The sequence below is a fragment of the Carcharodon carcharias genome, chromosome 2 (genome assembly GCF_017639515.1).
Source record: "Carcharodon carcharias isolate sCarCar2 chromosome 2, sCarCar2.pri, whole genome shotgun sequence".
Classification (NCBI taxonomy): domain Eukaryota; kingdom Metazoa; phylum Chordata; class Chondrichthyes; order Lamniformes; family Lamnidae; genus Carcharodon; species Carcharodon carcharias.
The window spans coordinates 133,674,103-133,696,431 of NC_054468.1; the positions used below are offsets into that span (position 1 = coordinate 133,674,103).

Sequence of the window (22,329 nt, forward strand, 5' to 3'; positions counted from 1 at the left end):
AGAATACTGAAACCCTGAGCTCTGAATGCAAAAAGTTTTACCGCATGTGCTGTTAAGTGTATGTTTAATTATTGTCGATTATAGTTATATACACAGAAAAAAAGTTGCATCTCTTGTATTACGCATAATAGCTGATAGGGGTTTCATGCAACCAAGTTGGAACACAAAGTGCTTAACAGTACAAATCACAAAATAGGCCAAACTCCTTGGTCTGTGTTAAAGCTGCTCATTAAAACCAGTTTCCTTTGACCCCATGTTGACAATGGTGTGAGGGCCAGGCCAAAATTCATTTTTGGAAATGCTCTTGCTACAATCAGAGAGGCATGAGCAGAACCAAGTGCGGGGAGTACCACTGAACCGAACACTGGGGGAGAGACAATGGAGAAAGACGGTGCGGAAAATGCATTACAAGCTCAGAGGTCGAGGACAATAAGATAGATGGGATTGCAATGGATTCCTTATCTGTCATTTTAGGGAAACTAATGTTTTGGATAGCCATGGATCCTTGATAAGATTATCTCAATCAACTGTGGCAGAAAAAGTGAACGAATGAATGTTTCATGTTTGTTAATTAGAACCATCAGTCTATTTAAAAAAAACCTTTAAATACTTTTTTGATGAATGACAGCACTTATTGGTGAAACCTATTTTCTTCCCGGTATTTATATTGTACATGTCCTGGTCAATTACAGCATTGCTCAATACAGACATAGGCTCCCCTTGAGCCAATTAGCTAACCTAAACTCTACTTGTCCTAACAATGCACCTCAACTCCAACACCAGTAAAACACTGACCTGTGCAACAACAACATTTTGCATTTATTAGCACTTCTAATGCAATAAAAACATCCCAAGAGCTTCACAGGAGCATAACAAAACAAGTGCAAGACTGAGCCACATAGAGATATTAGAACGCTTGGTCAGAGAGATTGGTTTTAAGCAGCATCTTAAAAAGGAGAAAAAGGTGGAGAGGTTTAGGGAGGGAATTCAAGAAGTGTAGGATAAAGTAGCTGAAGGCACGACCACCCAATGGTAGAGGAAAGGAAATTGGGCATGGACAAGAGGGCAGAACCAGAGAAATGCAGAGATCTTGGAAGGTTGTAGAGTTGGAGGAGGTCACCAAGTACAACATTTCCATTTCTCACAGCATCAAGCCCTCTGGGTCACTCAGTAAGACTGCAAACTTATGATGCCACGTATTCACTAGCAATTTGGCGATGTTAGCCAAATTACTTTGGCCAAGGATGCCAACAAGACTTGGGGAGGTGGAGATTATAATTTTATACTCTTGCTAGATTCAAATCTAACTCCTAATGCTGTAAGGACAACGCTTTGTCGTTTTGCTACTTGTTCCTACAACATTCGTGGAGAAAAAAATGGTGTTTTTTTCTGTATAGAAGCTTACCTTTGTATCGGATCATCAGTTGATGAACAGTAAGATGCTGGTCTGGGATGCTGTCTTTGATTGATGGTGGATCCTGTAGATGTAAAGATCTTAGCTGTTCCTCAACCGATTCCACTGAATTCCAATTATTTTTACCTTTAGCTCCCCAAGGCTCAGCATATTGGTTCAGCTTCACAGTTCGTGCATAGGGGCTTTTACTTTCCAAAACATATCTGGAATAAACGTTGTGGGAGTTTAATCAAAGGATTCACCACCTCAATTATTTTGATCTCTCCCCAGGAAATGAAATCAATGCCAGGCCACCACACTGAAGCACACATACACTTGCCTAAATCCAAGGGCTTAAAAATTTCAGTATCAGAATATGGTTAAGAAACTGGGGCCTTGGAAAACTTTTATTTCTTTTGAGCAGGTATATAAAGCTCATTGACCTACAAACAGTCCAAAGTCTATTTACTATTTTTGCTTTATTGGAAGGACTCATGTTACAATACAGAGTCTGCTTGATACAGCTATTAATACCCCTCTCAAACTAGAACTGAGATAGCATAGCTTGTGGTTACCTCTGAGTGGTCCAGCTAGCATGGAAAAACCACCATGAGAAGAAATGTAGATGTATTAATATGCAAAGTATTCATCAGACATAATTATGTCACAGCCTCAATTTTCTACAAAATCAATGCCTCTAATTTGATAGTTCGAGGACAGGAAACTGATCATTTGGAACTGTCCAACAGATTGTAAAATGGCTTTTACTGCCTGAACTAGTTGATAACTGTACATACAATAATATGACCACAGTGAAATCAGATCACATGTCTAGCTGATGAAATAACCGAATAAGAACCTACAGTCAAGTACTGAAAAAAAAGGTACCACTCACTGGGTGTAGAAAGTGCAAAACGAGCTTGTTGAGGTGATCAGGATCATTTAACCTTTCAAGGGCCGCAGTGTGTTTCTCAGAGTGTATTAGGATCACAATTTTATTATTTTGTTGAAGTAATAGCATCATCTTGTTTTGAAGGTTCCCCTCATTTTTAGCAACTTCACTAAAACAGTTATGTGGTCATTGTCACATTGTGGCACTTTGCTTTGTGCAAATTGGCTTAGCATTTAAAAGAGGCCAAAATTCACCTACCTGCTTACCTAATTAATATTTCAGCTCTCACGTCTTGCTGTTCCTGGCTCCCCCTTTCAGACCACTGCTTGTTAGACCAGAACAGCCCCTCGTCCCTCACTGCACTGAATTCCCTCATTCACCAAGTACCAAATTCCGAGGTAAATAAGTACTCTGTCAAAGCGGTACTTCGTCGAGCTAGATTTTGTGCTTTTTCCATCAATAAATGTATAAAATGATCACTTTTCACCATTCGTACATTTGTGCAAAAGGAGGACAATTAGAGATGAAAAGAGTCAAGTGCTACTACAAGTCAACATGCAGCAAGGTCTGAAGTCTGCCCAGGCATCCAGTGTAGATACGCTGGCAAAATGGCTGAATGACATGCCTGATTTCTCTGTTTGGCTAAAATTACAGCTAAATTCTTTCAAATTAAATTGTTGAGTACAGTCTGTGGTAGGCTTTAAAAGAAAATGTAGTTCACAATAATTTAAAAGTGGTATGGTAGTCACTTATGCCGTGTACTGATGTAATGTAAACAATACGTACCTAGTCATTGCAAGTGCATCTTCCAGGAAATATTGATCCACTGGAAAAGTATGTCCTAAAACACCAGAATGACAAAATTTAGTATATTTACAAATCGTCACTTGGAGTACAGAACTTGAGTATTGCTGAAAAAAAGACGTTGTCAAAGCTTTTCGTCTTGCACTCGTCAGGACAATTCGCATGAATACCAAATGTAAAGGGAACAACAACTTACACTTCATGAGAAGAGAGTGCTGATTGGCTGGCAAATGGAGTCTGATTGGTAGAGCTGTTGCCATGGAGAATGCACCAGTTAACTGATGACCTACAGTTTAACTACCAAACTTTGCTTAATTTCAAAGCAGGCAGGTTGACGCTGATTGGTCTTGGCATTGCCCCAGGGAATGAATTAGAGAGAGGTTGTCACCTATTTAGTTGAAACAGCTGCAATGTGTACATGTTCTTTATGTTTGCAAAGAAAAAGTCCGTGTATTAATATATGTAGCTTCTAGCATGTGTAAATGCACCACACTGCAAAGCCCATCTGATAATCTTAAATTGTTAGCATAATTCCCAGCACATTTGGGATTGCTGCAGTAGCAATACAAGTGGTGTTCACCACTAACAGGATGCTGCCATCAAGCTAAAAAGATATTTTGCCTTTCACACATATGAATAATATGGTAAATGAATTTCAGTGCCAGTGCGATGTAGGCTGAATGTTTCAAAGGCTGGCAGATCACATCAAACAGCATTTCCCTTCAGCTGTTCCCAATAGGCAAGGTACCAACCGTACTGTGCTTGCAAAACTCAAAAAACAGTGTCCAATATTATTTGAGATTCTGCGATTGGACAACGTTTGCTAAACAATCCTGTGTGTGTTAAGAATTATGCTGACCCAGGGCAATGCCTTGACCAATCAGAGTCAACCTGCCTGGCTTGAATTTAAACAAAGCTTGACAGGTAACTGTCAGCCATCAGTTAACTGGTGAATTCTTCATAGCAATGCCTCCACCATTCAGAGTCCACTTGCCAACCAATCAGCACACTCTTCTCATGAAGTATAAATTGTAGTCCCCTATATATTTGGTATACCTGTGAACTGTCTCAAGTGCTAGACGAAAAGTTTCAGTACCATGTGTCTTTTTTCAGCAATACTTAAGTTTACTTTCATCTAGTTATCCAATTTGGACTTTTACATTAAAGTGCTGCATTGTTTTTGTTCTTAATGTTACAGAAGCTTTAAACTCAAATTCTGAAATATTTTAAATATTCTTTGAAGAGCCCAGGAAAGGTTGGTATTTGTCAGACATGTCTTTATATCCACAGTTTTAGAAAATAAAAAGTGTTAAAGGGCAGCAACTGGGTAGAGTGCTGAACTCAGATTTCATCGACAGTGAGCAACACTCCTACAAATTTGCACTGGAGTTGCTGCCTGGATTTTGTGCTCAAATCCACCAAGTGGGGTTTGAACCTTCAGACTCAGTGCAAGTGTGACACAGCTGACATTATAATGTTGGACTCCTTCTAGCCTCAGTCATCCTGTGTTATTCCTAGGCATCATGGTGCTCCAAAAAAATAAGTGTATGAAGCATCACAAGGATGGAACTAACAAATAAATTATCCAGTTTATATTTATTTTGTCTTAATAATTTATATCAAAAGGATACATTTTTGAAGGTTTGCTGAAAATATTCCTTCAAAAACTTATTTGAATCCAGTTCTAATTATATCAGTTCGCGTTGGTGTCTTTGCATGAGCAGCAGTCCTAATCCTAAGGATCCTAACCTGCTCTCATATCCATGTATTCTTCTTTCCTTCAACCACCTATCCTTAAATATTGTCATACTCATTGCTTCAATTGTTTTTCAATCACTAATTCCGGTGGTGTATTCCACAGTCTCACTACTTTCTATGTAATAACTATAGGAAGGATGTTGAGACAATGGAGAGGGTACAGCACAGATTCAATAAGATGCTGCCTTTTGTCAGGAAATAGAAAATGAAGAAAAACTCTTATATTAGGGCTCTTTTCATCAAACACTCCTGGTCAGGAACAATCCTGTATGGCACAGAGTAAAGTCTCTCTACCCTGCTCCTTAAAGAACCCCAACCCAACCTCAAACTTGCACTTAGTGTGAAATGTTTCAGATTTCCATATCATTTATCACTTGATCTGTCACAGTAAAATTGTCAACTTAGTGTTAATTGTGTATTTTGGACCTATGGCTGTGAGGAACTGGATTGAGAAAATTCAGGGTTATTTCATTATGACCTTTCCAAGCTTAAAATAAAGACTTTAATTTCCTCTTTTCTAATGGAAAAAGCCCCAGTTTAAGAGCCTTTCTACACATTTTATTTCTGACAAGGCAGGATTCCTAATGAATTTGTGCTGTATTCTTTCTATTGCCTCAACATCTATGCCTCTCTAACTCTCTTTCTTTCTTGAAGAAGTTCTTTAAAACTGATCTCTTGGACCAACCTTTGATCATCTACCTTAATTTCTTATGTGGCTCAGTGTCCAATTTTGCTTCATTACACTCCTGTGAAGTCCCTTGGAATATTTTATAGTAAAAGAAATTGTTGTTGCATTGATTTCCACATCCTTATCCTCTTCTATAATTCCTTCCTTAGATGTGCCTCAACTTATCTCTTCTCCAACACTATGTTCTAGTCGGCATCCTTTACTTTGCAGAATCTAATCTTCTGTGAATTACACATCCCATTAGTGGCAGAGACTAGTCATTATATGCCCCATACTTGAAATCTGCTGTTCTAAAAGCCCATTATCTTTCCCCTTCTCTCTCCAAGTTCAAAAGCTTCCTCTTAACCTTGTCTCATCTCCCCCAACTCCCTCCCAAAATCCTGTTCCGTGTCTAATTCCACTTTGTGAAGTAGTAAAGGCGCTATTAGTGCAAGTAGTTGCTGCAATGAATTTGGATTTCCAGGGTACAAATATTTCAATTTATTATGTGCATCTTTCATTTTCAACTGAATCTACAAGTGAACATAAGAAATAGGAGAAGTAGGCCATTCGGCCCTTCGAGCCTGTTCTGCCATTCAGTAAGATCATGGCTGATGTTAGTGTTTCGAGTTTCACATTCCCATCTACCCCCAATAACATTTGACTCCCTTGCCTAACAAGAACCTCTCAATCTCTGCCTTAAAAATATTCAGTGACCCCGCCTCTACAGTCTTCTGCTGCAGAGTTCCAAAGTTGCATAGCCCTCAGATAAAATTTCTCCTCATCTCGGTCCTATAAGGGCAACCGCTAAATTTAAGATAGTGTCTCCTAGTTCTGGATTCACCCACAAGAGGAAACATCCATTCCATGTCCACCTTGTCAAGGACATTCAGGATCTTACGTACTTCAATCAAGTCACCCCTTCACTCTTCTAAACTCCAGTGGAAACAAGCTCAGCCTGTCCAACCTACCTTCATAAGACAACCCACTCATCTCAGGTATCAATTTAGTAAACCTCCTCTGAACCACCTCCAATGCATTTACATCCTTCCTTAAATAAGGAGGCCAAAACTGCACACAGTATTCAAGATGCGATCTCACCAATCCCTTGTGTAACTGAAGCATAACATCCTTACTTTTATGTTCAATTCCCTCGTAATAAAGGATGGTATTCCATTAGCTGCCTTGATTACATGCTGTACCATCATACTAACTTTGTGACTCATGCACTAGAACACCTAGATCCCTCTGCACCTCAGAATTCTGCAGTTGTTCTCCATTTAATTAATACTCTGCTTTTTTATTCTTCCTGCCAAAGTGAACAACTTCACGCTTTCCCACACTATACTTCAAATGCCAGATTTTTGCCCACTCACTCAATTTATCTATATCCGTCTGCAAGCTCCTTACGTTTTCTTCACAACATACTTTCCTACCTTTGTGCCATCTGCAAATTTAGCTACCATGCCTTCAGTCCCCTCATCTAAGTCACTGATGTAAATTGTAAAAAGTTGAGGCCCCAGTACAGATCCCTGTGGGACTCTCCTCGTCACATCCTGACAGTCAGACAAAGACCCACTTATGCATACGCCAGCTGGCTGGCAGAAAACAATCTTCTATCCAGGCTAATGTGCTACCCCCTGCATTATGAGCATTTATTTTCCGCAATAACCTTTAAAGTGGCGCCTTATCAAATGCTTTCTGGAAATCAAGTACAGTATGTCTACAGGCTCCCTTCTATCCACCGCACTCGTTACTCCCTTAAAGGACTCTAATAAATTGGTTAAACACTATTTTCCTTTCATAAAACCATGGTGACTCTTCCCAATTATCTTGAGCTTTTCTGAATGCCCAGCTATAACATCTTTAATGATCGATTCTAACACCTTCCCCATGGCAGACGTCAATCTAACTGGCCTATAGTTAGTTTTCTGTATTCTGCCTCCCTCCCTTCTTGAATAGAGGGATTATATTTGCTACTTTCCAGTCTGATGAAACCCTTCCAGAATCTAGGGAATTTTGGAAAATTAACACCAACGCATCTACTACTTTATTAGCTACCTCTTTTAAGAAACTAGGATGAAGTCCATCTGGACCTGGAGACTTGTTAGCCCACAGCTCCATCAGTTTGCTCAATACCACTTCCCTAGTGATTGTAATTTCACCAAGTTCCTCTCTCCCCTCCACCTTCCAATTTACAGCTATTACTGGAATATTTTTTGTTTCCTCTATAGTGAAGCAAAATGTTTGTTCATTTCATTTCCTTATTATCTACTATTAACTCCCCATTCTCATTCTCTAGAGGACCAACACTCACTTTACCAACTCTTTTCCTGTTTAAACACCTGTAAAAACCCTTGCTATCCGGTTTTACGTTTCTAGCCAGCTTCCTTTCATACTCTAATTTTTTTCTCCAGATTAATCTTTTAGTCATTCTCTGCCATTCTTTATATTCTGACCAATCATCTGACCTGTCACTCATCTTTGCGTAGCTGTACGCTTTTTCTAAGTTTGATGCTTTCCCTAACTTCGTTAGTTAACCATGGATGGCGGGTCGTCCTTTTAGAATTTTTGTTTATAGTAGGAATATATTTACTCTGAGTATTCTGAAATATCCCCTTAAATGTCTGCCACTGCTTCTCTATCGATCTATCCCCTAGTCTAGTATCCCAGTTCACTTCAGCTAACTCAGCTTTCATGCCCATATAGTTGCACTTATTTAAGTTTTAAATACTAGTCTTAGACCCACTCTTCTCCCTTTCAAACTAGATGTAAAATTCAATCATATTGGGGTCGCTGCTACCTAGGGGTGCCTTTATTCTGAGGTCATTAGTTACTCCTGTCACATTACACAATACCAAATCTAATATAATCTACTCTCCAGTTGGCTCCAGAACACGCTGTTCTAAGAAATTATCTCAAAAGCATTCTATGAACTCCTCATCCAGGCTACTACTGCCAATCTGATTTTTCCAGTTTATACATAGGTTAAAGTCACCCATGATTATTGCAGTCCCTTTGTCACAAGCACATATAGATTTTTAAAATCCACATATGTGCAATAAAAGTAGTTTCTTATAATCATTTTCTGTTTGATGTATGTATTTTTAAGCCATGTAGAATCTGTTCTGAGGTCTTGGGCAATGCTAATGACACTATAAAATGACCATGAGAACATGCACAAGAATACATGGGGTGATCTGCTTTTCACTGTTCAGTCCCACCGCTGCTTTTTGTTAAGCAGGCAGAATTCTATGTTGCTCATGGTGTGGGGTATTTATCTTCAGAGAACAGCATACATCAATTTCTGATCTTGCAAGCAAAATATAGAGGAGACTAGACTCTTGGAACATGCCCATTTACAACACGCCCTTGAATTAAACAAATAATTCACAGTGTATTATTTATGGATCCAATACTCCTGTAACTTTAGACAAGGTAAGGAGTGTGACTTTAAAGCAAACGTTTACATTACATAGATCAAATCCTACCTGGAATATGAATATTGGGGCAAAAATTGAAGTACTCTGTGAATAGCTGTGCATTCAGAGTTGCACTCATCAGAACAATGTGCAGATCATGCCGAGACATTATCAGATCCTTCAGCACCAACAGCAAAAAGTCGCTACAATACAACCAACATACATTTAAGTTCAGGCTAAAATTTATACGTAATATCTGCATAATAGATGCACACTAAAATTGAACAGTAATATTTTCCTTGGGGAAGAGAAGGCTGAGAAGAGATTTGATAGAGGTATGCAAAATCATGAGGGTTTGGACAGAGTAGATAGGGAGAAACTGTCCCCACTTGTGAAAAGATCAACTACGAGAGGGCACAGATTTAAAATAATTGGCAAAAGAAGCAAAAGCAACATGAGGAAAAACTTCTTCACGCCACGAATGTTTGATGTCTGGAAGCACTGCCTGAAAGTATGGTGAGGGCAGGTTCAATCAAGGCATTTAAAGGGGAATTACACTGTTATCTGAAAAGGAAGAATGTGCAGGGTTACGGAGGGGTAGCAATAGGTGAGCTGCTCATTTGAATGGCCTGTATAGACACAATGGCCGAATAGCCTCCTTCTATGCTGTAACATTCTGTGATATAATAGTTGACCTTGAAAACAGAGCACAAATGTGTAATTAATTGTCAGAACTGCCAATTCTCTCCACAATCATGGAGAATTTATAAGAACATAAGAACTAGGAGCAGGAGTAGGCAATTCAGCCCCTCAAGCCTGCCCCGGCTGATCTCATTTCGGCCTCAACTCCAATTCCCCGCCCTCTCCCCATAACCTTTCAACCCATTACTAATTAAAAATCTGTCTATCTCCTCCTTAAATTTATTCAGCGTCCCGGTATCCACTGCACTCTGAGGTAGTGAATTCCACAGACTCATGACCCTTTGAGAAAAGTAATCCCTCCTCATCTCTGATTTAAATCTACCACCCCTTAGCCTAAAACTATGGCCTCTCGTTCTAGAATGCCCCACAATGGGAAACATCCGCACCACATCTACTTTGTCTATCCCCTTTAGCATCTTATATACCTCAATTAGATCTCCTCTCATCCTTCTAAACTCTAGCGAGTATAGGCCTAAATAGCTCAATCTCTCCTCATAGGACAAACCCCGCATCTCTGGAATCAATCCATTGAACCTCCTCTGAACCACCTCCAATGCAACTACATCCTTCCTCAAGTAAGGGGATCAAAACTGTGCACAGCACTCCAGGTGCGGTCTCACCAATGCCTTGTACAGTTGCAACAACACTTCCCTATTGCTATACTCTATTCCTTTAGCAATAAATGCCAAAATTCCATATGCCTTCCTTATTATCTGCTGTACCTGCACACTAGCTTTCAGTGATTCATGCACGAAGACACCCAAGATCCCTCTGCACTGAAGCATTCTGAAGTTTCTCTCCATTTAAATAATAAGTCGCCTTTTTATTCTTCCGACCAAAATGGATAACCTCACACTTATCCACATTAAACTCCACCTGCCAAATTTTGGCCCATTCACCTAACCTGTCCATATCCATTTGTAAATTTATTTCTTCATTGCAACTTACTTTCCCACCTATTTTGGTGTCATCTGAAAATTTAGCTACAGTACCTTCTATCCCTGAATCCAAGTCAGTAATATAGATTGTAGATAGTTGGGGCCCAAGGACCAAATCCTTTATTTATTTATTTTTAAATACTTATTATTTATTTCTATATTATTATTTATCCCTTTAACAAATGTTATAACCTAGTGCAAAAAATTCATCAAAAAGTTGATATTTCAATCACTTCATTGTTACTTTACTAGAGATAGGCCATAGACAACAAGACATACTCGTCTAAAACAAAAACAGAATTAGCTGGAAAAACTCAGCAGGTCTGGCAGCGTCGGCAGAGAAGAAAAGAGTTGACGTTTCGAGTCCTCATGACCCTTCCACAGAACCATACTCGTCTGCTTCATCTCTCATATCTTGGGGAGTATCTTCCTGCATCTTTCTTTCCACACAGATTTCTTTCACAAACTCCCTTCGTACATTCATCAAATAACCATTTTTTAAAAAACTGATCCATTGCTGCCGTGTGAGATCATCCACTCACAACGCAGACACTGAAAATGGGCAGGAAGGAGACCGCAATAGGCTACACTTTTGGCAGACCCCTCGAGACCTCCTCATAGACTCACAGTTGAGAACCCTTTAATTAGATCACGGCAAATCTGCACCTCCACTCCATTTTCCTGCCCATGTGCCAAATTGCTTGATCGGCTTACTTAAAAACAAAATTTATCAATCTCAGTCTCGAAAATTCCAAGTATCCCATTATCCTTTTGAAGGTGAATGGAGGGGATGGGGGTGGTGGGGGAGAGAAAGTTCTAAAATTATACACCCTTTGTGAAAAATGCTTCCTGATTTCCCTTCCAATCTGTCTGGCTTTCATTTTAAGATTATGTTCCTTTGTTCTTAATATCCACACCAGAGGAGTTAAGGTAGATGGGGAGAAACGATCAATTATTTTAACATTTTAAGCATCTCTGATCTGGGTGAATTGAAGCTGAATATTTCTCTGGGCTGTATGGGTTTTTTCTCTCCATAAGAAGATAGGGTTGACAGATCCAGTGGAGGGGCTTAGGCCACTAGGTGCTAGCGTGCTTCATCTGCTCTTTAAATGCCTCTCCCTCTCATTTCCACCTCCCACTATCATGACTCCTCACTCAGATCAGCCCTCAATCTCAATTTAAGATTTATGCAAACTGTCCTCATAATTTAACCCTCTAAGCTCTGATATGATTCTGCTGAATTTGTGTTACACACTTTCCAAGGGCATGGCTTAAAAATGAAAGCGGTACACCAGATGGATCCTGACCAATGTTCTATAGCTTACGTTATCCAAGTATAAACATAAAGGCAAAACAAGTGCCTCCTGAACATTGAAAAGAAACTGATCTGAATACATGCAGTTTGGTTTTTGGAAACAATGACAGTAGAGCATGTTCTTTATCTCTACCTTGTGGAAATAATGAAAAGGAAAGAGTTCAGAAGCTAAATATGCTTCCAGACCGGTCTTATTTATCAGCAAGGATCTGAGGCTGTTCTGTAGCTACGGCTGTATAGCACTAGAATCTCCAGTGTACAGCCCAAATCCTAATCCTGCCCATCATTCTGCACCACATTCACCAACAATAAGCATCTGCATTACAATCATGTTTGATATAATGTCCCAAAAGACTTAACAGAGGCAAAACTGGACACTAGATCAGACCAGAAAAGTTATGAGAGGGGACTGACTGATAGCCATAATGGTAAATTTGGAGGAAGTTTAAGATTGCAAGATTGAAGGTGTTAGGTGAATGTTCTAGAATGAAGGGTCGTGATAGTGGGAGGTGGAAATGAGATGGAGAGGCATTTAAAGAGCAGATGAAGCACACTAGAACAGAGGGCTGAAGAAGGTTCCAGAAATGGGGAGGCAAAGATTTGGAACTGCAAGGTAAGAAGCCAATGGAGAATGATGATGTCAAGGGTGTTAAGGGATCAAGATTCAAATACAGGATATATTGCAGTGGAGAAGTTTTAGGCAAGTTGCAGATTTTTTTGTAGGGTAGAACTTGGAAGGCCAGCAAGGACAGCTTAGGACTGGAGGTCACAAGGTTGTGCATGTGGGCTAAAGCCTGTAGAGGTGTGAGTAGGTGGTCCTGGTGATTGTTAGGATATGGATTTGAAAGTCAACTTGTGTTCAAACAGAATACAGAGGTTGCATGTCTTCAGGTTTAGACTGAACAGCAACCAGGGAGTTGGATACAACCAGATAAGGGTACAGAGATTGAGTCAGGAACCAAATAGGATAGCTTTGATTCTGTCAATGTTAAGTTGGAGAAAGCTCTTGTCCAACATCAAGTCATTAATGAACATGTAAGTGGAGTGCTGGTAATGAAAAATGGAGCTGGGTGCCATCACGATACATATTCTATGCTATTGGATGAGGTCAGCAAGGAACATCCCTCTTAAGTGACTGAGTATGGCGGCAGGAGAAGGCAGCTGAAGAAACTGAACCAAGTGAAGTTAATGCTATGTAAGCAAAGAACAAGGGAGAGGCCCTAAAGGAACACTGAATGGTCTTCTGCGTCAAGACCAGGGAACAACTACATAGATAAAAGCAAAAAATTGCAGATGCTGGAAATCCAAAACAAAAACAAAAATAAAAATATTTGGAAAAGCTCAGCAGGTCTGACAGCATCTGCGGAGAGGAATACAGTTAACATCTCGAGTCCATATGACCCTTCAACAGAAAAACTACATAGGATAGGATGGAGAGGTGCACTAAAGTTACCAAGGTCAAACAATATCTTGAAGCCAACCAGCTCTTCATGGTTGGGCAAAGGAAGATTCTGTGGAAGCTGAGCACTATCTCACCTGTGGGATCTAAAAGGCTTCAGCCCAGTTTGCAAATATGACATGACATTAACATCTACCATGAACATGCTGAAGTTAAAACACCTTAAAATGCATAATAGTATTTTGTGTTACCTCCACAAGGTGGAGATAAAGAGCTGCATCATAAACCCATTTTACTGTTCTTTTTTGACCAGGATCATTTCATCTATCTTGAAAGTTAAAAAAAAACAATAATTTGACGATTTTACCCCTTTATTCCATAAGAACATAAGAAATAGGAGGAGTAGGCCACTCAGCCCTCAAGCCCACACTGCCATTCAACGAGATCATATCTGGATCTTCTACTTCAACACATTTTCCTGCACTATTCCCACATCCCTTGATGTTTTTAATATGTAGAAATCTATGTCAGTTCCAAAACAGTGTACCCTGTTGATCCAAGCTTTCAGGTATTCATTCTGGCTTTGGGACAGCAAGGGATGAGCTCATACTTCCTCCTGCACCCAACATCCTAGCTAAAATCAGAGTTTGCCATTCTCCTGGGAAACACAGGAGGGCATCAGGACAGCTAGAGGTAGAATAACCAAGGCTGTTATATGCAAGTCATTATTGAAGGATATCTGATAAAAGACCTTGACAAACTGTCAGCGTGTTTCAATTACCCTTTCAGGCTTATAGATACTAGAAGAGGTATTGCAAAGCAATTCAGGTAGAAGCCTCCTCCTTCATGGGCAGTAAAGTAGTACTAAACATCTACCGCATTTACCTATCTGAACTATCCCAATTAATGAATCTGATCAGTTGAGACCTTTCCCCTGAAGCATTGTGGTCCAATGTGACACACTACTGTCATCATACAATAGGCTAAAATCTAGTTGTTTCCTCAGTATATAAGCAAATCACCTGCAGTTAGCATCTGCTTCAAAACTAGCACTATGGTAGAACACGGATTCAGAGTCAAAATTTCGCACAAGGTCAGCACCCAACCTTACAGTCAACTACAGGTGGCCACTGGGCAATGCCAGACATTCTCTTGTGGAAGACAGAGAAAACGTACAGTCTATGAAGCAGAATTGACTCCAGCTACTCTCCTTTCATCGGAAAGTGCACGGCCCAGGATGGGGGGAGAAAAGCTAAATAGAAGTCACAAATAAACGGTTGCACACAGATTCAATCATTGGGTTCCTGTTCATACTTATATTGCTGCAGGCAGGAGCTGTGCAGGGATCAGGATCTTCTCCCAAGGGGGAGAATAAAATTGGAATGGGCACTTCAATTGGTTCTCACCAGGTCAGATGATACTGACACTGTCATACTGGATTCAGGCGAGAGCCTTGACCTTAACCAGCACTATCAGGAACTGTTGCAATATGCATAGATCATGGAGAACCTGAAGGAAATGTTGCTCAGGCTGGGAGGCAGCCACATGGTGGAGAGGGTGGGCCCTTGGAACTGGAACTTGGAAGCTAGTTCCTGCCACTACTGCGGGGTTAGAAGAGAAAAGAACCAGAGCTCTGCACCAGGACGAGAATTTGGGGGCAGGAAGTCCTGAGCTACAGCTGGTGATAAGGAGGACTAGCCAAACAGGAAACAGAATCCTTTACAAAAACAAAAATAAAAATACCTGGAAAAACTCAGCCAGTCTGACATCATCTGCAGAGAGGAACACAGTTAACGTTTTGAGTCCATATGACTCTTCAACAGAACTGAGGAAAAATAGAAGAGAGGTGAAATATAAGCTGGTTCAAGGGGTGGTGGGGGGGGAGCTGGATAGAGGGCCAGTGATAGGTGGAAATATTAGCTAAGAAATGTGCTAATAGGTGACATTAAGGGTAGAAAGCAGGATGAGCAAGGTACAGATAGCCCTAGTGGGGGTGGGGTGGGGGGGAAGAGATCGAAATAGGCTAAAAGTTAGAGATAAAACAAAGGATGGAAATACATTTAAAAATAATAGAACTAGGTGGGAAAAAAAAATCTATATAAATTATTGGGAAAATGGGGGATTGGAAAGGGGGTGGGGATGGAGGAGAGAGTCCATGATCTAAGTTGTTGAACTCAATATTCAGTCCGGAAGGCTGTAAAGTGCCTAAGCGGAAGATGAGGTGCTGTTCCTCCAGTTTGCATTGAGCTTCACTGAAACATTGCAGCAGGCCAAGGACGGACATGTGGGCATGAGAGCAGGGTGGAGTGTTGAAACGGCAAGCGACAGGGAGGTGAGTCATGCTTGCGGACAAACCGAAGGTGTTCCACAAAGTGGTCACCCAGCCTGTGTTTGGTCTCTCCAATGTAGAAGAAACAGCATTGGGAACAGCAAATGCAGTAGACTAAATTGAGGGAAGTGCAAGTGAAATGCTGCTTCACTTGAAAGGAGTGTTTGGGCCCTTGGACGGTGAGGAGATTGTTGCTGGATAGGAACGGTAATGTGATGGAGATGTTGCACATTGTCACTGGGGATGGGGAGGCTCAAATCTGGAGCTGGGAAGCCAAGCTTGCTGCTGCCACTGGGGTTAGCAGGGAGCAGGGACAGGGCAATCTTAGGACAAGACTAGAGTTGAGGGAGTAGGGTGAGGGGGCAGAGCTTAGGACTGTACTAGCAAATCAGGAGGGACTCATACAGTGAAAAGGCTGGGTGTGAAGAGGCTTAAAGCAATAGAATCACATATGCCATCTCCCACTTACTATAGTACAGACACTGAGGCAAATGCTACCTAGACAGAGGGATGCTGGGGGTGGGTGAACCAGGATGGGTGCTATAGATGGCTATGCATTTGAGGCCCATGAGCTGGAGATGGGTTAGGAGCAGGGGGATTGGAATAGTAACCTAAGATACAATGGACAGTTGAGAAACTAAACATAAAGATATTAAGTACTTTGGTCTATAAACTGTTCTCGCTTGGTGGTGTGGTATCAACTATGTTACATCTATTAGTAGTTTACAGCAAGTGGGATATTGGTCAGCTCCTTGGGTCTAAACCCAGTAAATAAATAGTTTAGATAAATAATTTAGAATAATAATTTAGATAAAGCTACTGAGCATCAGGTAATAAAAGTCCAAGTACTGGAACTGTTGTTAATAATCCATAAAAAGCCAAAAATAATACCTCACAACCAGTTCCCTATTTAAGGATGCACCATGCAAAGGGAACAGAAAAAGCTTTGTGTCTGACAAACGGTCCTTCTCTCACCTAAACTTAGAATTTATAGTAGGCACACGCCATTTGGCCAAATTGGTCCACTTGGTGTTTATACTCCATATGACCCTCTTCTCTCCCTTATCAGCATGTCCCGCCATTCCCTTCTTCCTTATGTGCTTATCTAGATTCCCCTTAAATGCATCCAACTGCTCACCTCAACTGCTCCATGTGGTAGCAAGCTCCACATTCTTATCACTCTGCATAAAGAAATTCCTTCTGAATTCCCTACTGGATGTATTGGTCATTATTTTACATCCACGGGCCCTAATTTTGGCCTCTTATACAAGTGAAAACATTTTTTATGCATCGAAGATTGTAAGCTCTCTGTTTCTATCTATTGCAATTATCCTCACTTCTCTTTATTTCACTATCACCACTTTGGCCAAGGCTGTTCTGAAATTCCCTCTTTGTTCTTTCTGAACTCCAAATATGTTCTCCTTCACACATTTTTCCCTCCCTACAATCACCACTATCTTGAAATTAAGACTCATAGTAACCTCCTACTTTAAGCTTTCCATGACTTCAAAACTGGAACCCCTTACCTTTTCAGTCTTTCTTTCCTTTCCCTCAAGTACATTTGTCTTAAAATCGAAGCTGGTGACCATTCCGGAATTCTTTTCAACTTTTGTGGCTTCTTGCACTAAACATGTACTGTATTGAAATTCACAACAAGCTGGTCCAAGTGAAAAATCGAAATACCTTTCCTCTGTTCTTTCGTGCACTTCATCTACAATAACATGAGACACGCCTTGGAGCTCTGGATCTGCCTCCAGTCGTCTGAGTAGTAGTCCTGTAGTGCAGTAAAGCAATCTGGTAGAGGAGGACTGAAAATATAATTAAAATAAATGAGTTTCTAAGATACGCAATGCACATTTGCAGCTAGTTTCAGAGCCTGGTTCTCAGACTGGCTGTTGACTGATGGTTCTTAAAAGGCAAAGATGGCACAACCTTTGCAGTTGTTGTCTTGTTGGTGTTGTACTGCAGTCTGTCCTGGTCTCACCTGGGTCTTGGGATAATAAAGGATCTCAGTATCAGAAGCCAGTTTCAGTCACATGGTGAATAGCTATTGTCCACCCATGGCTGAAAGCTAAAAAGCCACTTATGTACAATAGGAGATAGATGGTGGTCTTTCATACTTAACTGGTGGATAAGAGGTCTGGTCAGCTTTCCTTTGTTGAACTGCAAACCTGGAGTCTCGGAGTCCATTGACTCTGTGTTTTGAGTAAGCTCCAAACAATGGGAGGTTTGAATTCCGCAGATAATTTTTAATTGTGATGGCTATCAGGTGTACTTATTTATTTCTATTTGTGCTATCAGTTCAAGTGTTTTGTTTCAAACGCTACTTGTGTTTAGATAGAGTCTTTAGCTTTGTCCTTTTATTATTTTTGTAGCACCTAGCCTTATCTGCTGATTTACTCTTAAATTTGTACTTTCTGTCCCTTCCTGTCAAAGTCTGTTTATCATTTCCCATATTAATATCTCTCTCTCTTGCTTTGTCTTTGCTCTTTGGTTTAGCACATCTTTCCAAATTTGATCCCTTGCCCCCACTATTCAGTTTAAAACTCTCTCTACTTCCCTAGATAGGCAGCTTGCAAGGACACCAGGATGGTTCAGGTGTAGACCATCCCAATGGTACAAATATCAGGAGCCTTTTGATATTATGTTTAATATTGTCATGTAATAAAGGCATGTCACATTCATAACTTTACGCATGGACCAAGCTTGTATGGAAACTTCTGGAACTGTCTTTATTTGTTTAAAATGGACAATTATGAACTGTGAAAATGGCTGCCAATAGGTCAGATAACCTATGATTATTCAACAAACACTATTCTGGAAGATTCCAAATTGAATAACCATGGTTAGGAGCCTCATCTAGGGCACTTAGAAAAAAAAATCAAGGCAATCAGGCAGAGTCAACATGGTTTTTGTAAAAGGAGAATCATGTTTAACCACTTTATTGGAGTTCTTTGAAGGAGTCACATGTGCTGTGATAAAGGGAAACTGGTGGATGTACTGTACATAGATTCCCAGAAGTCATTTGATAAAGTGCCACTTCAAAAGTTATTGCAGAAAATAAAAGCTCATGGTGTAGGTGTAACATATTGGCATGGATAGAAGATTGGCTGGCTAACAGGAAGCAGAGAGTTGGCATAAATGGCTCTTTTTCTGGTTGGCAGGATGTAATGAGTGATGTGCCACAGGGATCAGTTCTGGGGCCTCAACTTTTTACAATTTATATAGATGACTTGGGGGAAGGGACCAAAGGAATGGTGGCTAAATTTGCTGACGACACAAAGATAGGTGGGAAAGTGAATTGTGAAGAGAACTAGGAGGCTACAAAGTGACATAGATAGGTTAAGTGAATGGGCAAAGATCTGGCAAATGGAGTATAATGTGGGCAAATGTGAAATCGTTCATTTTGGCAGGAAGAATTTTAAAAATCATCTAAATGGTGAAATATTGCAGAGCTCTGAGATTCAGAAGGATCTGGGTGTCCTGGTGCATGAATCACAACAAGTTAGTATGCAGGTACAGCAGGTAATTAAGAAAGCTAATAGATTATCATTCATTGCGAGGGGAATTGACCATAAAAGTTGAGAGGCTATGCCTCTGTCACTTTCCAGAGTGCCCACCCTGGTCCGGCCATTATCACATTTTGCTTTTTTAATGTGAACCATTAGCACTTCCTTTAGTCAGTACAACCACCATTAACAACTCTTTTGACCTTTCGTTTATGGCAGCTTTTGCAATCTCACCTTTGCCTCCACCTATCGCTGGCCTGCTATCCAGCTTCACAGGTTCCACTGCCCTTAATCAGTATATATTTCACCACATCTCTACCTCCCTTTAAATCTGAAGAAGAGTCATACAGACTCGAAACGTTATCTCTGTCTCTCTCTCTCCACAGATGCTCTCAGACCCGCTGAGTTTTTCCAGCATTTTTTGTTTTTGTTTCAAATTTCCAGCATCCGCATTATTTTGCATTTATATTAGGCTATACTTCAGTTGTACAGGGCATCGGTGAGACCACATCTAGAGTACTTGCACAATACTGGTCTCCTTATTTAAAGAAAGATGTAAATGCGTTAGCAGTTTAGATAAGATTTGCTAGACTAATACCAGGAATGGGCGGGTTGTCCTACGAGGAAAGGCTGAATAGGGTAGGCTTGTATCCACTGGAATTTAGAAAAGTAAGAGGTGGCTTAATTGAAACCTTTAAAGATCTTGAGGGGTCTTGACAGGGTGGATGTTTCCTCTTGTGGGAGCATCTAGAACTAGGGGTAAAAACAAAAAAACTGCGGATGCTGGAAATCCAAAACAAAAACAGAATTACCTGGAAAAACTCAGCAGGTCTGGCAGCATCGGTGCAGAAGAAAAGAGTTGACGTTTCGAGTCCTCATGACCCTTCGACAGAACTTGAGTGAATCCAAGAAAGGGGTGAAATATAAGCTGGTTTAAGGTGTGTAGGGGGGGTGGTGTTTGGGTGGGGGGAGAGAAGTGGAGGGGGTTGGTGTGGTTGTAGGGACAAACAAGCAGAGATAGAAGCAGATCATCAAAAGAAGTCACAGACAACAGAACAAAAGAACACAGGTGTTAAAGTTGGTGATATTATCTAAACGAATGTGCTAATTAAGAATGGATGGTAGGGCACTCAAGGTATAGCTCTAGTGGGGGTGGGGGGAGCATAAAAGATTTAAAAATATTTAAAAATAATGGAAATAGGTGGGAAAAGAAAAATCTATATAATTTATTGGAAAAAACAAAAGGAAGGGGGAAGAAACAGAAAGGGGGTGGGGATGGAGGAGGGAGCTCAAGACCTAAAGTTGTTGAATTCAATATTCAGTCCGGAAGGCTGTAAAGTGCCTAGTTGGAAGATGAGGTTTTGTTCCTCCAGTTTGCGTTGGGCTTCACTGAAGGGTCCTGGGGTTCTGTTGAAGGGTCATGAGGACTCGAAACGTCAACTCTTTTCTTCTCCGCCGATGCTGCCAGACCTGCTGAGTTTTTCCAGGTAATTCTGTTTTTGTTCTAGAACTAGGGGTCACTGTTTAAAAATAAGGGGTCGCTCATTTAAGGCAGAGGTGAGGAGAAATTTTTCTTTCAGGGGGTTGAATGCCTTTGGAACTCTCTTCCTCAAAAGGCAGAGCTGGATGGATTCTTGATTAACAAGGGACTGAAAGTTTATCAGGGTAGGCAGGAACGTGGGTTGAAGTTACATTCAGATCTTATTGAATAGCACAGCAGGCTCAAGGGGCCGAGCGGCCTATTCTTGCTCCTAACTTGTATGTCCATAATCACAACAGTAAAAGAAAGACTCCCATTCACATACTGCCCTTCATGACTTCACAAAGACCCGAAGCACGTTACATGCAAGAAAAAAAGAAGAGACTTGGATTTAAATAGCACTTTTCATGACCACTTCCTCAAAGCACTTTACAGACAATGAAGTACTGTTGAAGTGTAGTCAATGTTGTAAGGTAGGAAACACAGTAGCTAACATGTGAACAGCAAACACCAACATACAGCAATGTGATAATGACAAGATGGTCTGTCTCTTCGTGTTGTTGATTGAGGGGTAAATATTGATCGGGTCACCGGGGATAAACCACCCGCCTGCTTTTCTTCAAATTAGTGCCATGGAATCTTTTACATTCATCCAGCCAAGTAGCAGGGGCCTCAGTCTAACTTTTCATCCGAAAGACAGCACCTCCGACAGTGCAGAGCTCCCTCAGTACAGCACTGGAGTGTCAGCCTTGATTTTTGTGCTCAATCCCTGGAGTGGGACTTAAACCTGGAATCTTGTGATTCAGAGCCAAGAGTGCTACCATCAGAGCCAGGGCTGACACACATTCAGGTAGAAAGGAAAGCAGAACAGCAGTGAGCATTTATATGATAATGAAGATAAAGAATATAAAATAGTTGAAATACTAAATGGATTATTTCCAGATCCATTCACTAGAGAGGATTCTAACCTGCTGCAATTTTTGTACAACACTCAGTAGCAACTCAGAGTACTGTTTGAAGTTAGAAGTAGTTAAGGAAATTCAAGACCAGCATATACCTTGGGCAGAATGTATGTGTCCGAGGAAGCTGTAGCAAGGAGGGGAAGGAGCTAGCAGATACTGGTTACAGTTACCAACAAACTGCTAAACACTATTGAGATTTTGCAGGACTAGTGAAAGAATAAATGTTTCCTTAGATTTTTAAAAGTATGAAAAAATTGCTTAAGAAAATTATTTGCTGATTAGTGCAACATCAGTATCAGGTAAAAATAATTAAATCTATTTTAAGGGCCAGGCTAGAAAAACATCTTTATAACAATAATGTAATAAAACACAGCCTTCATAGAATTAAAAGGATGAAATCCTGTTTGACAAACCATTATGACATCTCAAGACATTACAGATAAAAGTAGACTACTCCCTACGATATATTTTAGTTACAATATTTGGAACACTTGTGTCTGAACTTCCACGTAAAATAAAATCTACAGGAATCAGGGTATGAAAATAGTTAAGAAACTGGCTAAAATAAACACAAATCCAAAATATTGCAGATGCTGGAAATCTGACATAAAAACAGAAAATACTGAAAATAACCAGCAGGTCTGGCAGCATCTGTGGAGTGTCATAAAGAGATATTAACACTTATAATGTTATTGGAAATTATTTTTAAATTGGAGTTGTAGTAGGTCTATGTCTATGTGTATGTCTATGTATGGCTTA

General features: G+C 40.4%; 1 protein-coding gene across 5 annotated transcripts in view; it reads right to left on the reverse strand.

Moving 5' to 3' along the window:
• dhx57 (DEAH (Asp-Glu-Ala-Asp/His) box polypeptide 57) overlaps window positions 1-22,329 on the reverse strand; it is a 101,734-nt gene that overhangs the window by 37,888 nt on the left and 41,517 nt on the right. For all 5 annotated transcript variants that reach the window (XM_041182836.1, XM_041182834.1, XM_041182832.1 and 2 more), the window contains 4 exons: window positions 17,303-17,427; window positions 9,006-9,139; window positions 3,072-3,126; window positions 1,406-1,617 (listed from right to left, as the gene is read on the reverse strand). In XM_041182836.1, the coding sequence (XP_041038770.1) occupies window positions 1,406-1,617; window positions 3,072-3,126; window positions 9,006-9,139; window positions 17,303-17,427 (526 nt within the window). The remainder of the gene's footprint in view (window positions 1-1,405; window positions 1,618-3,071; window positions 3,127-9,005; window positions 9,140-17,302; window positions 17,428-22,329) is intronic.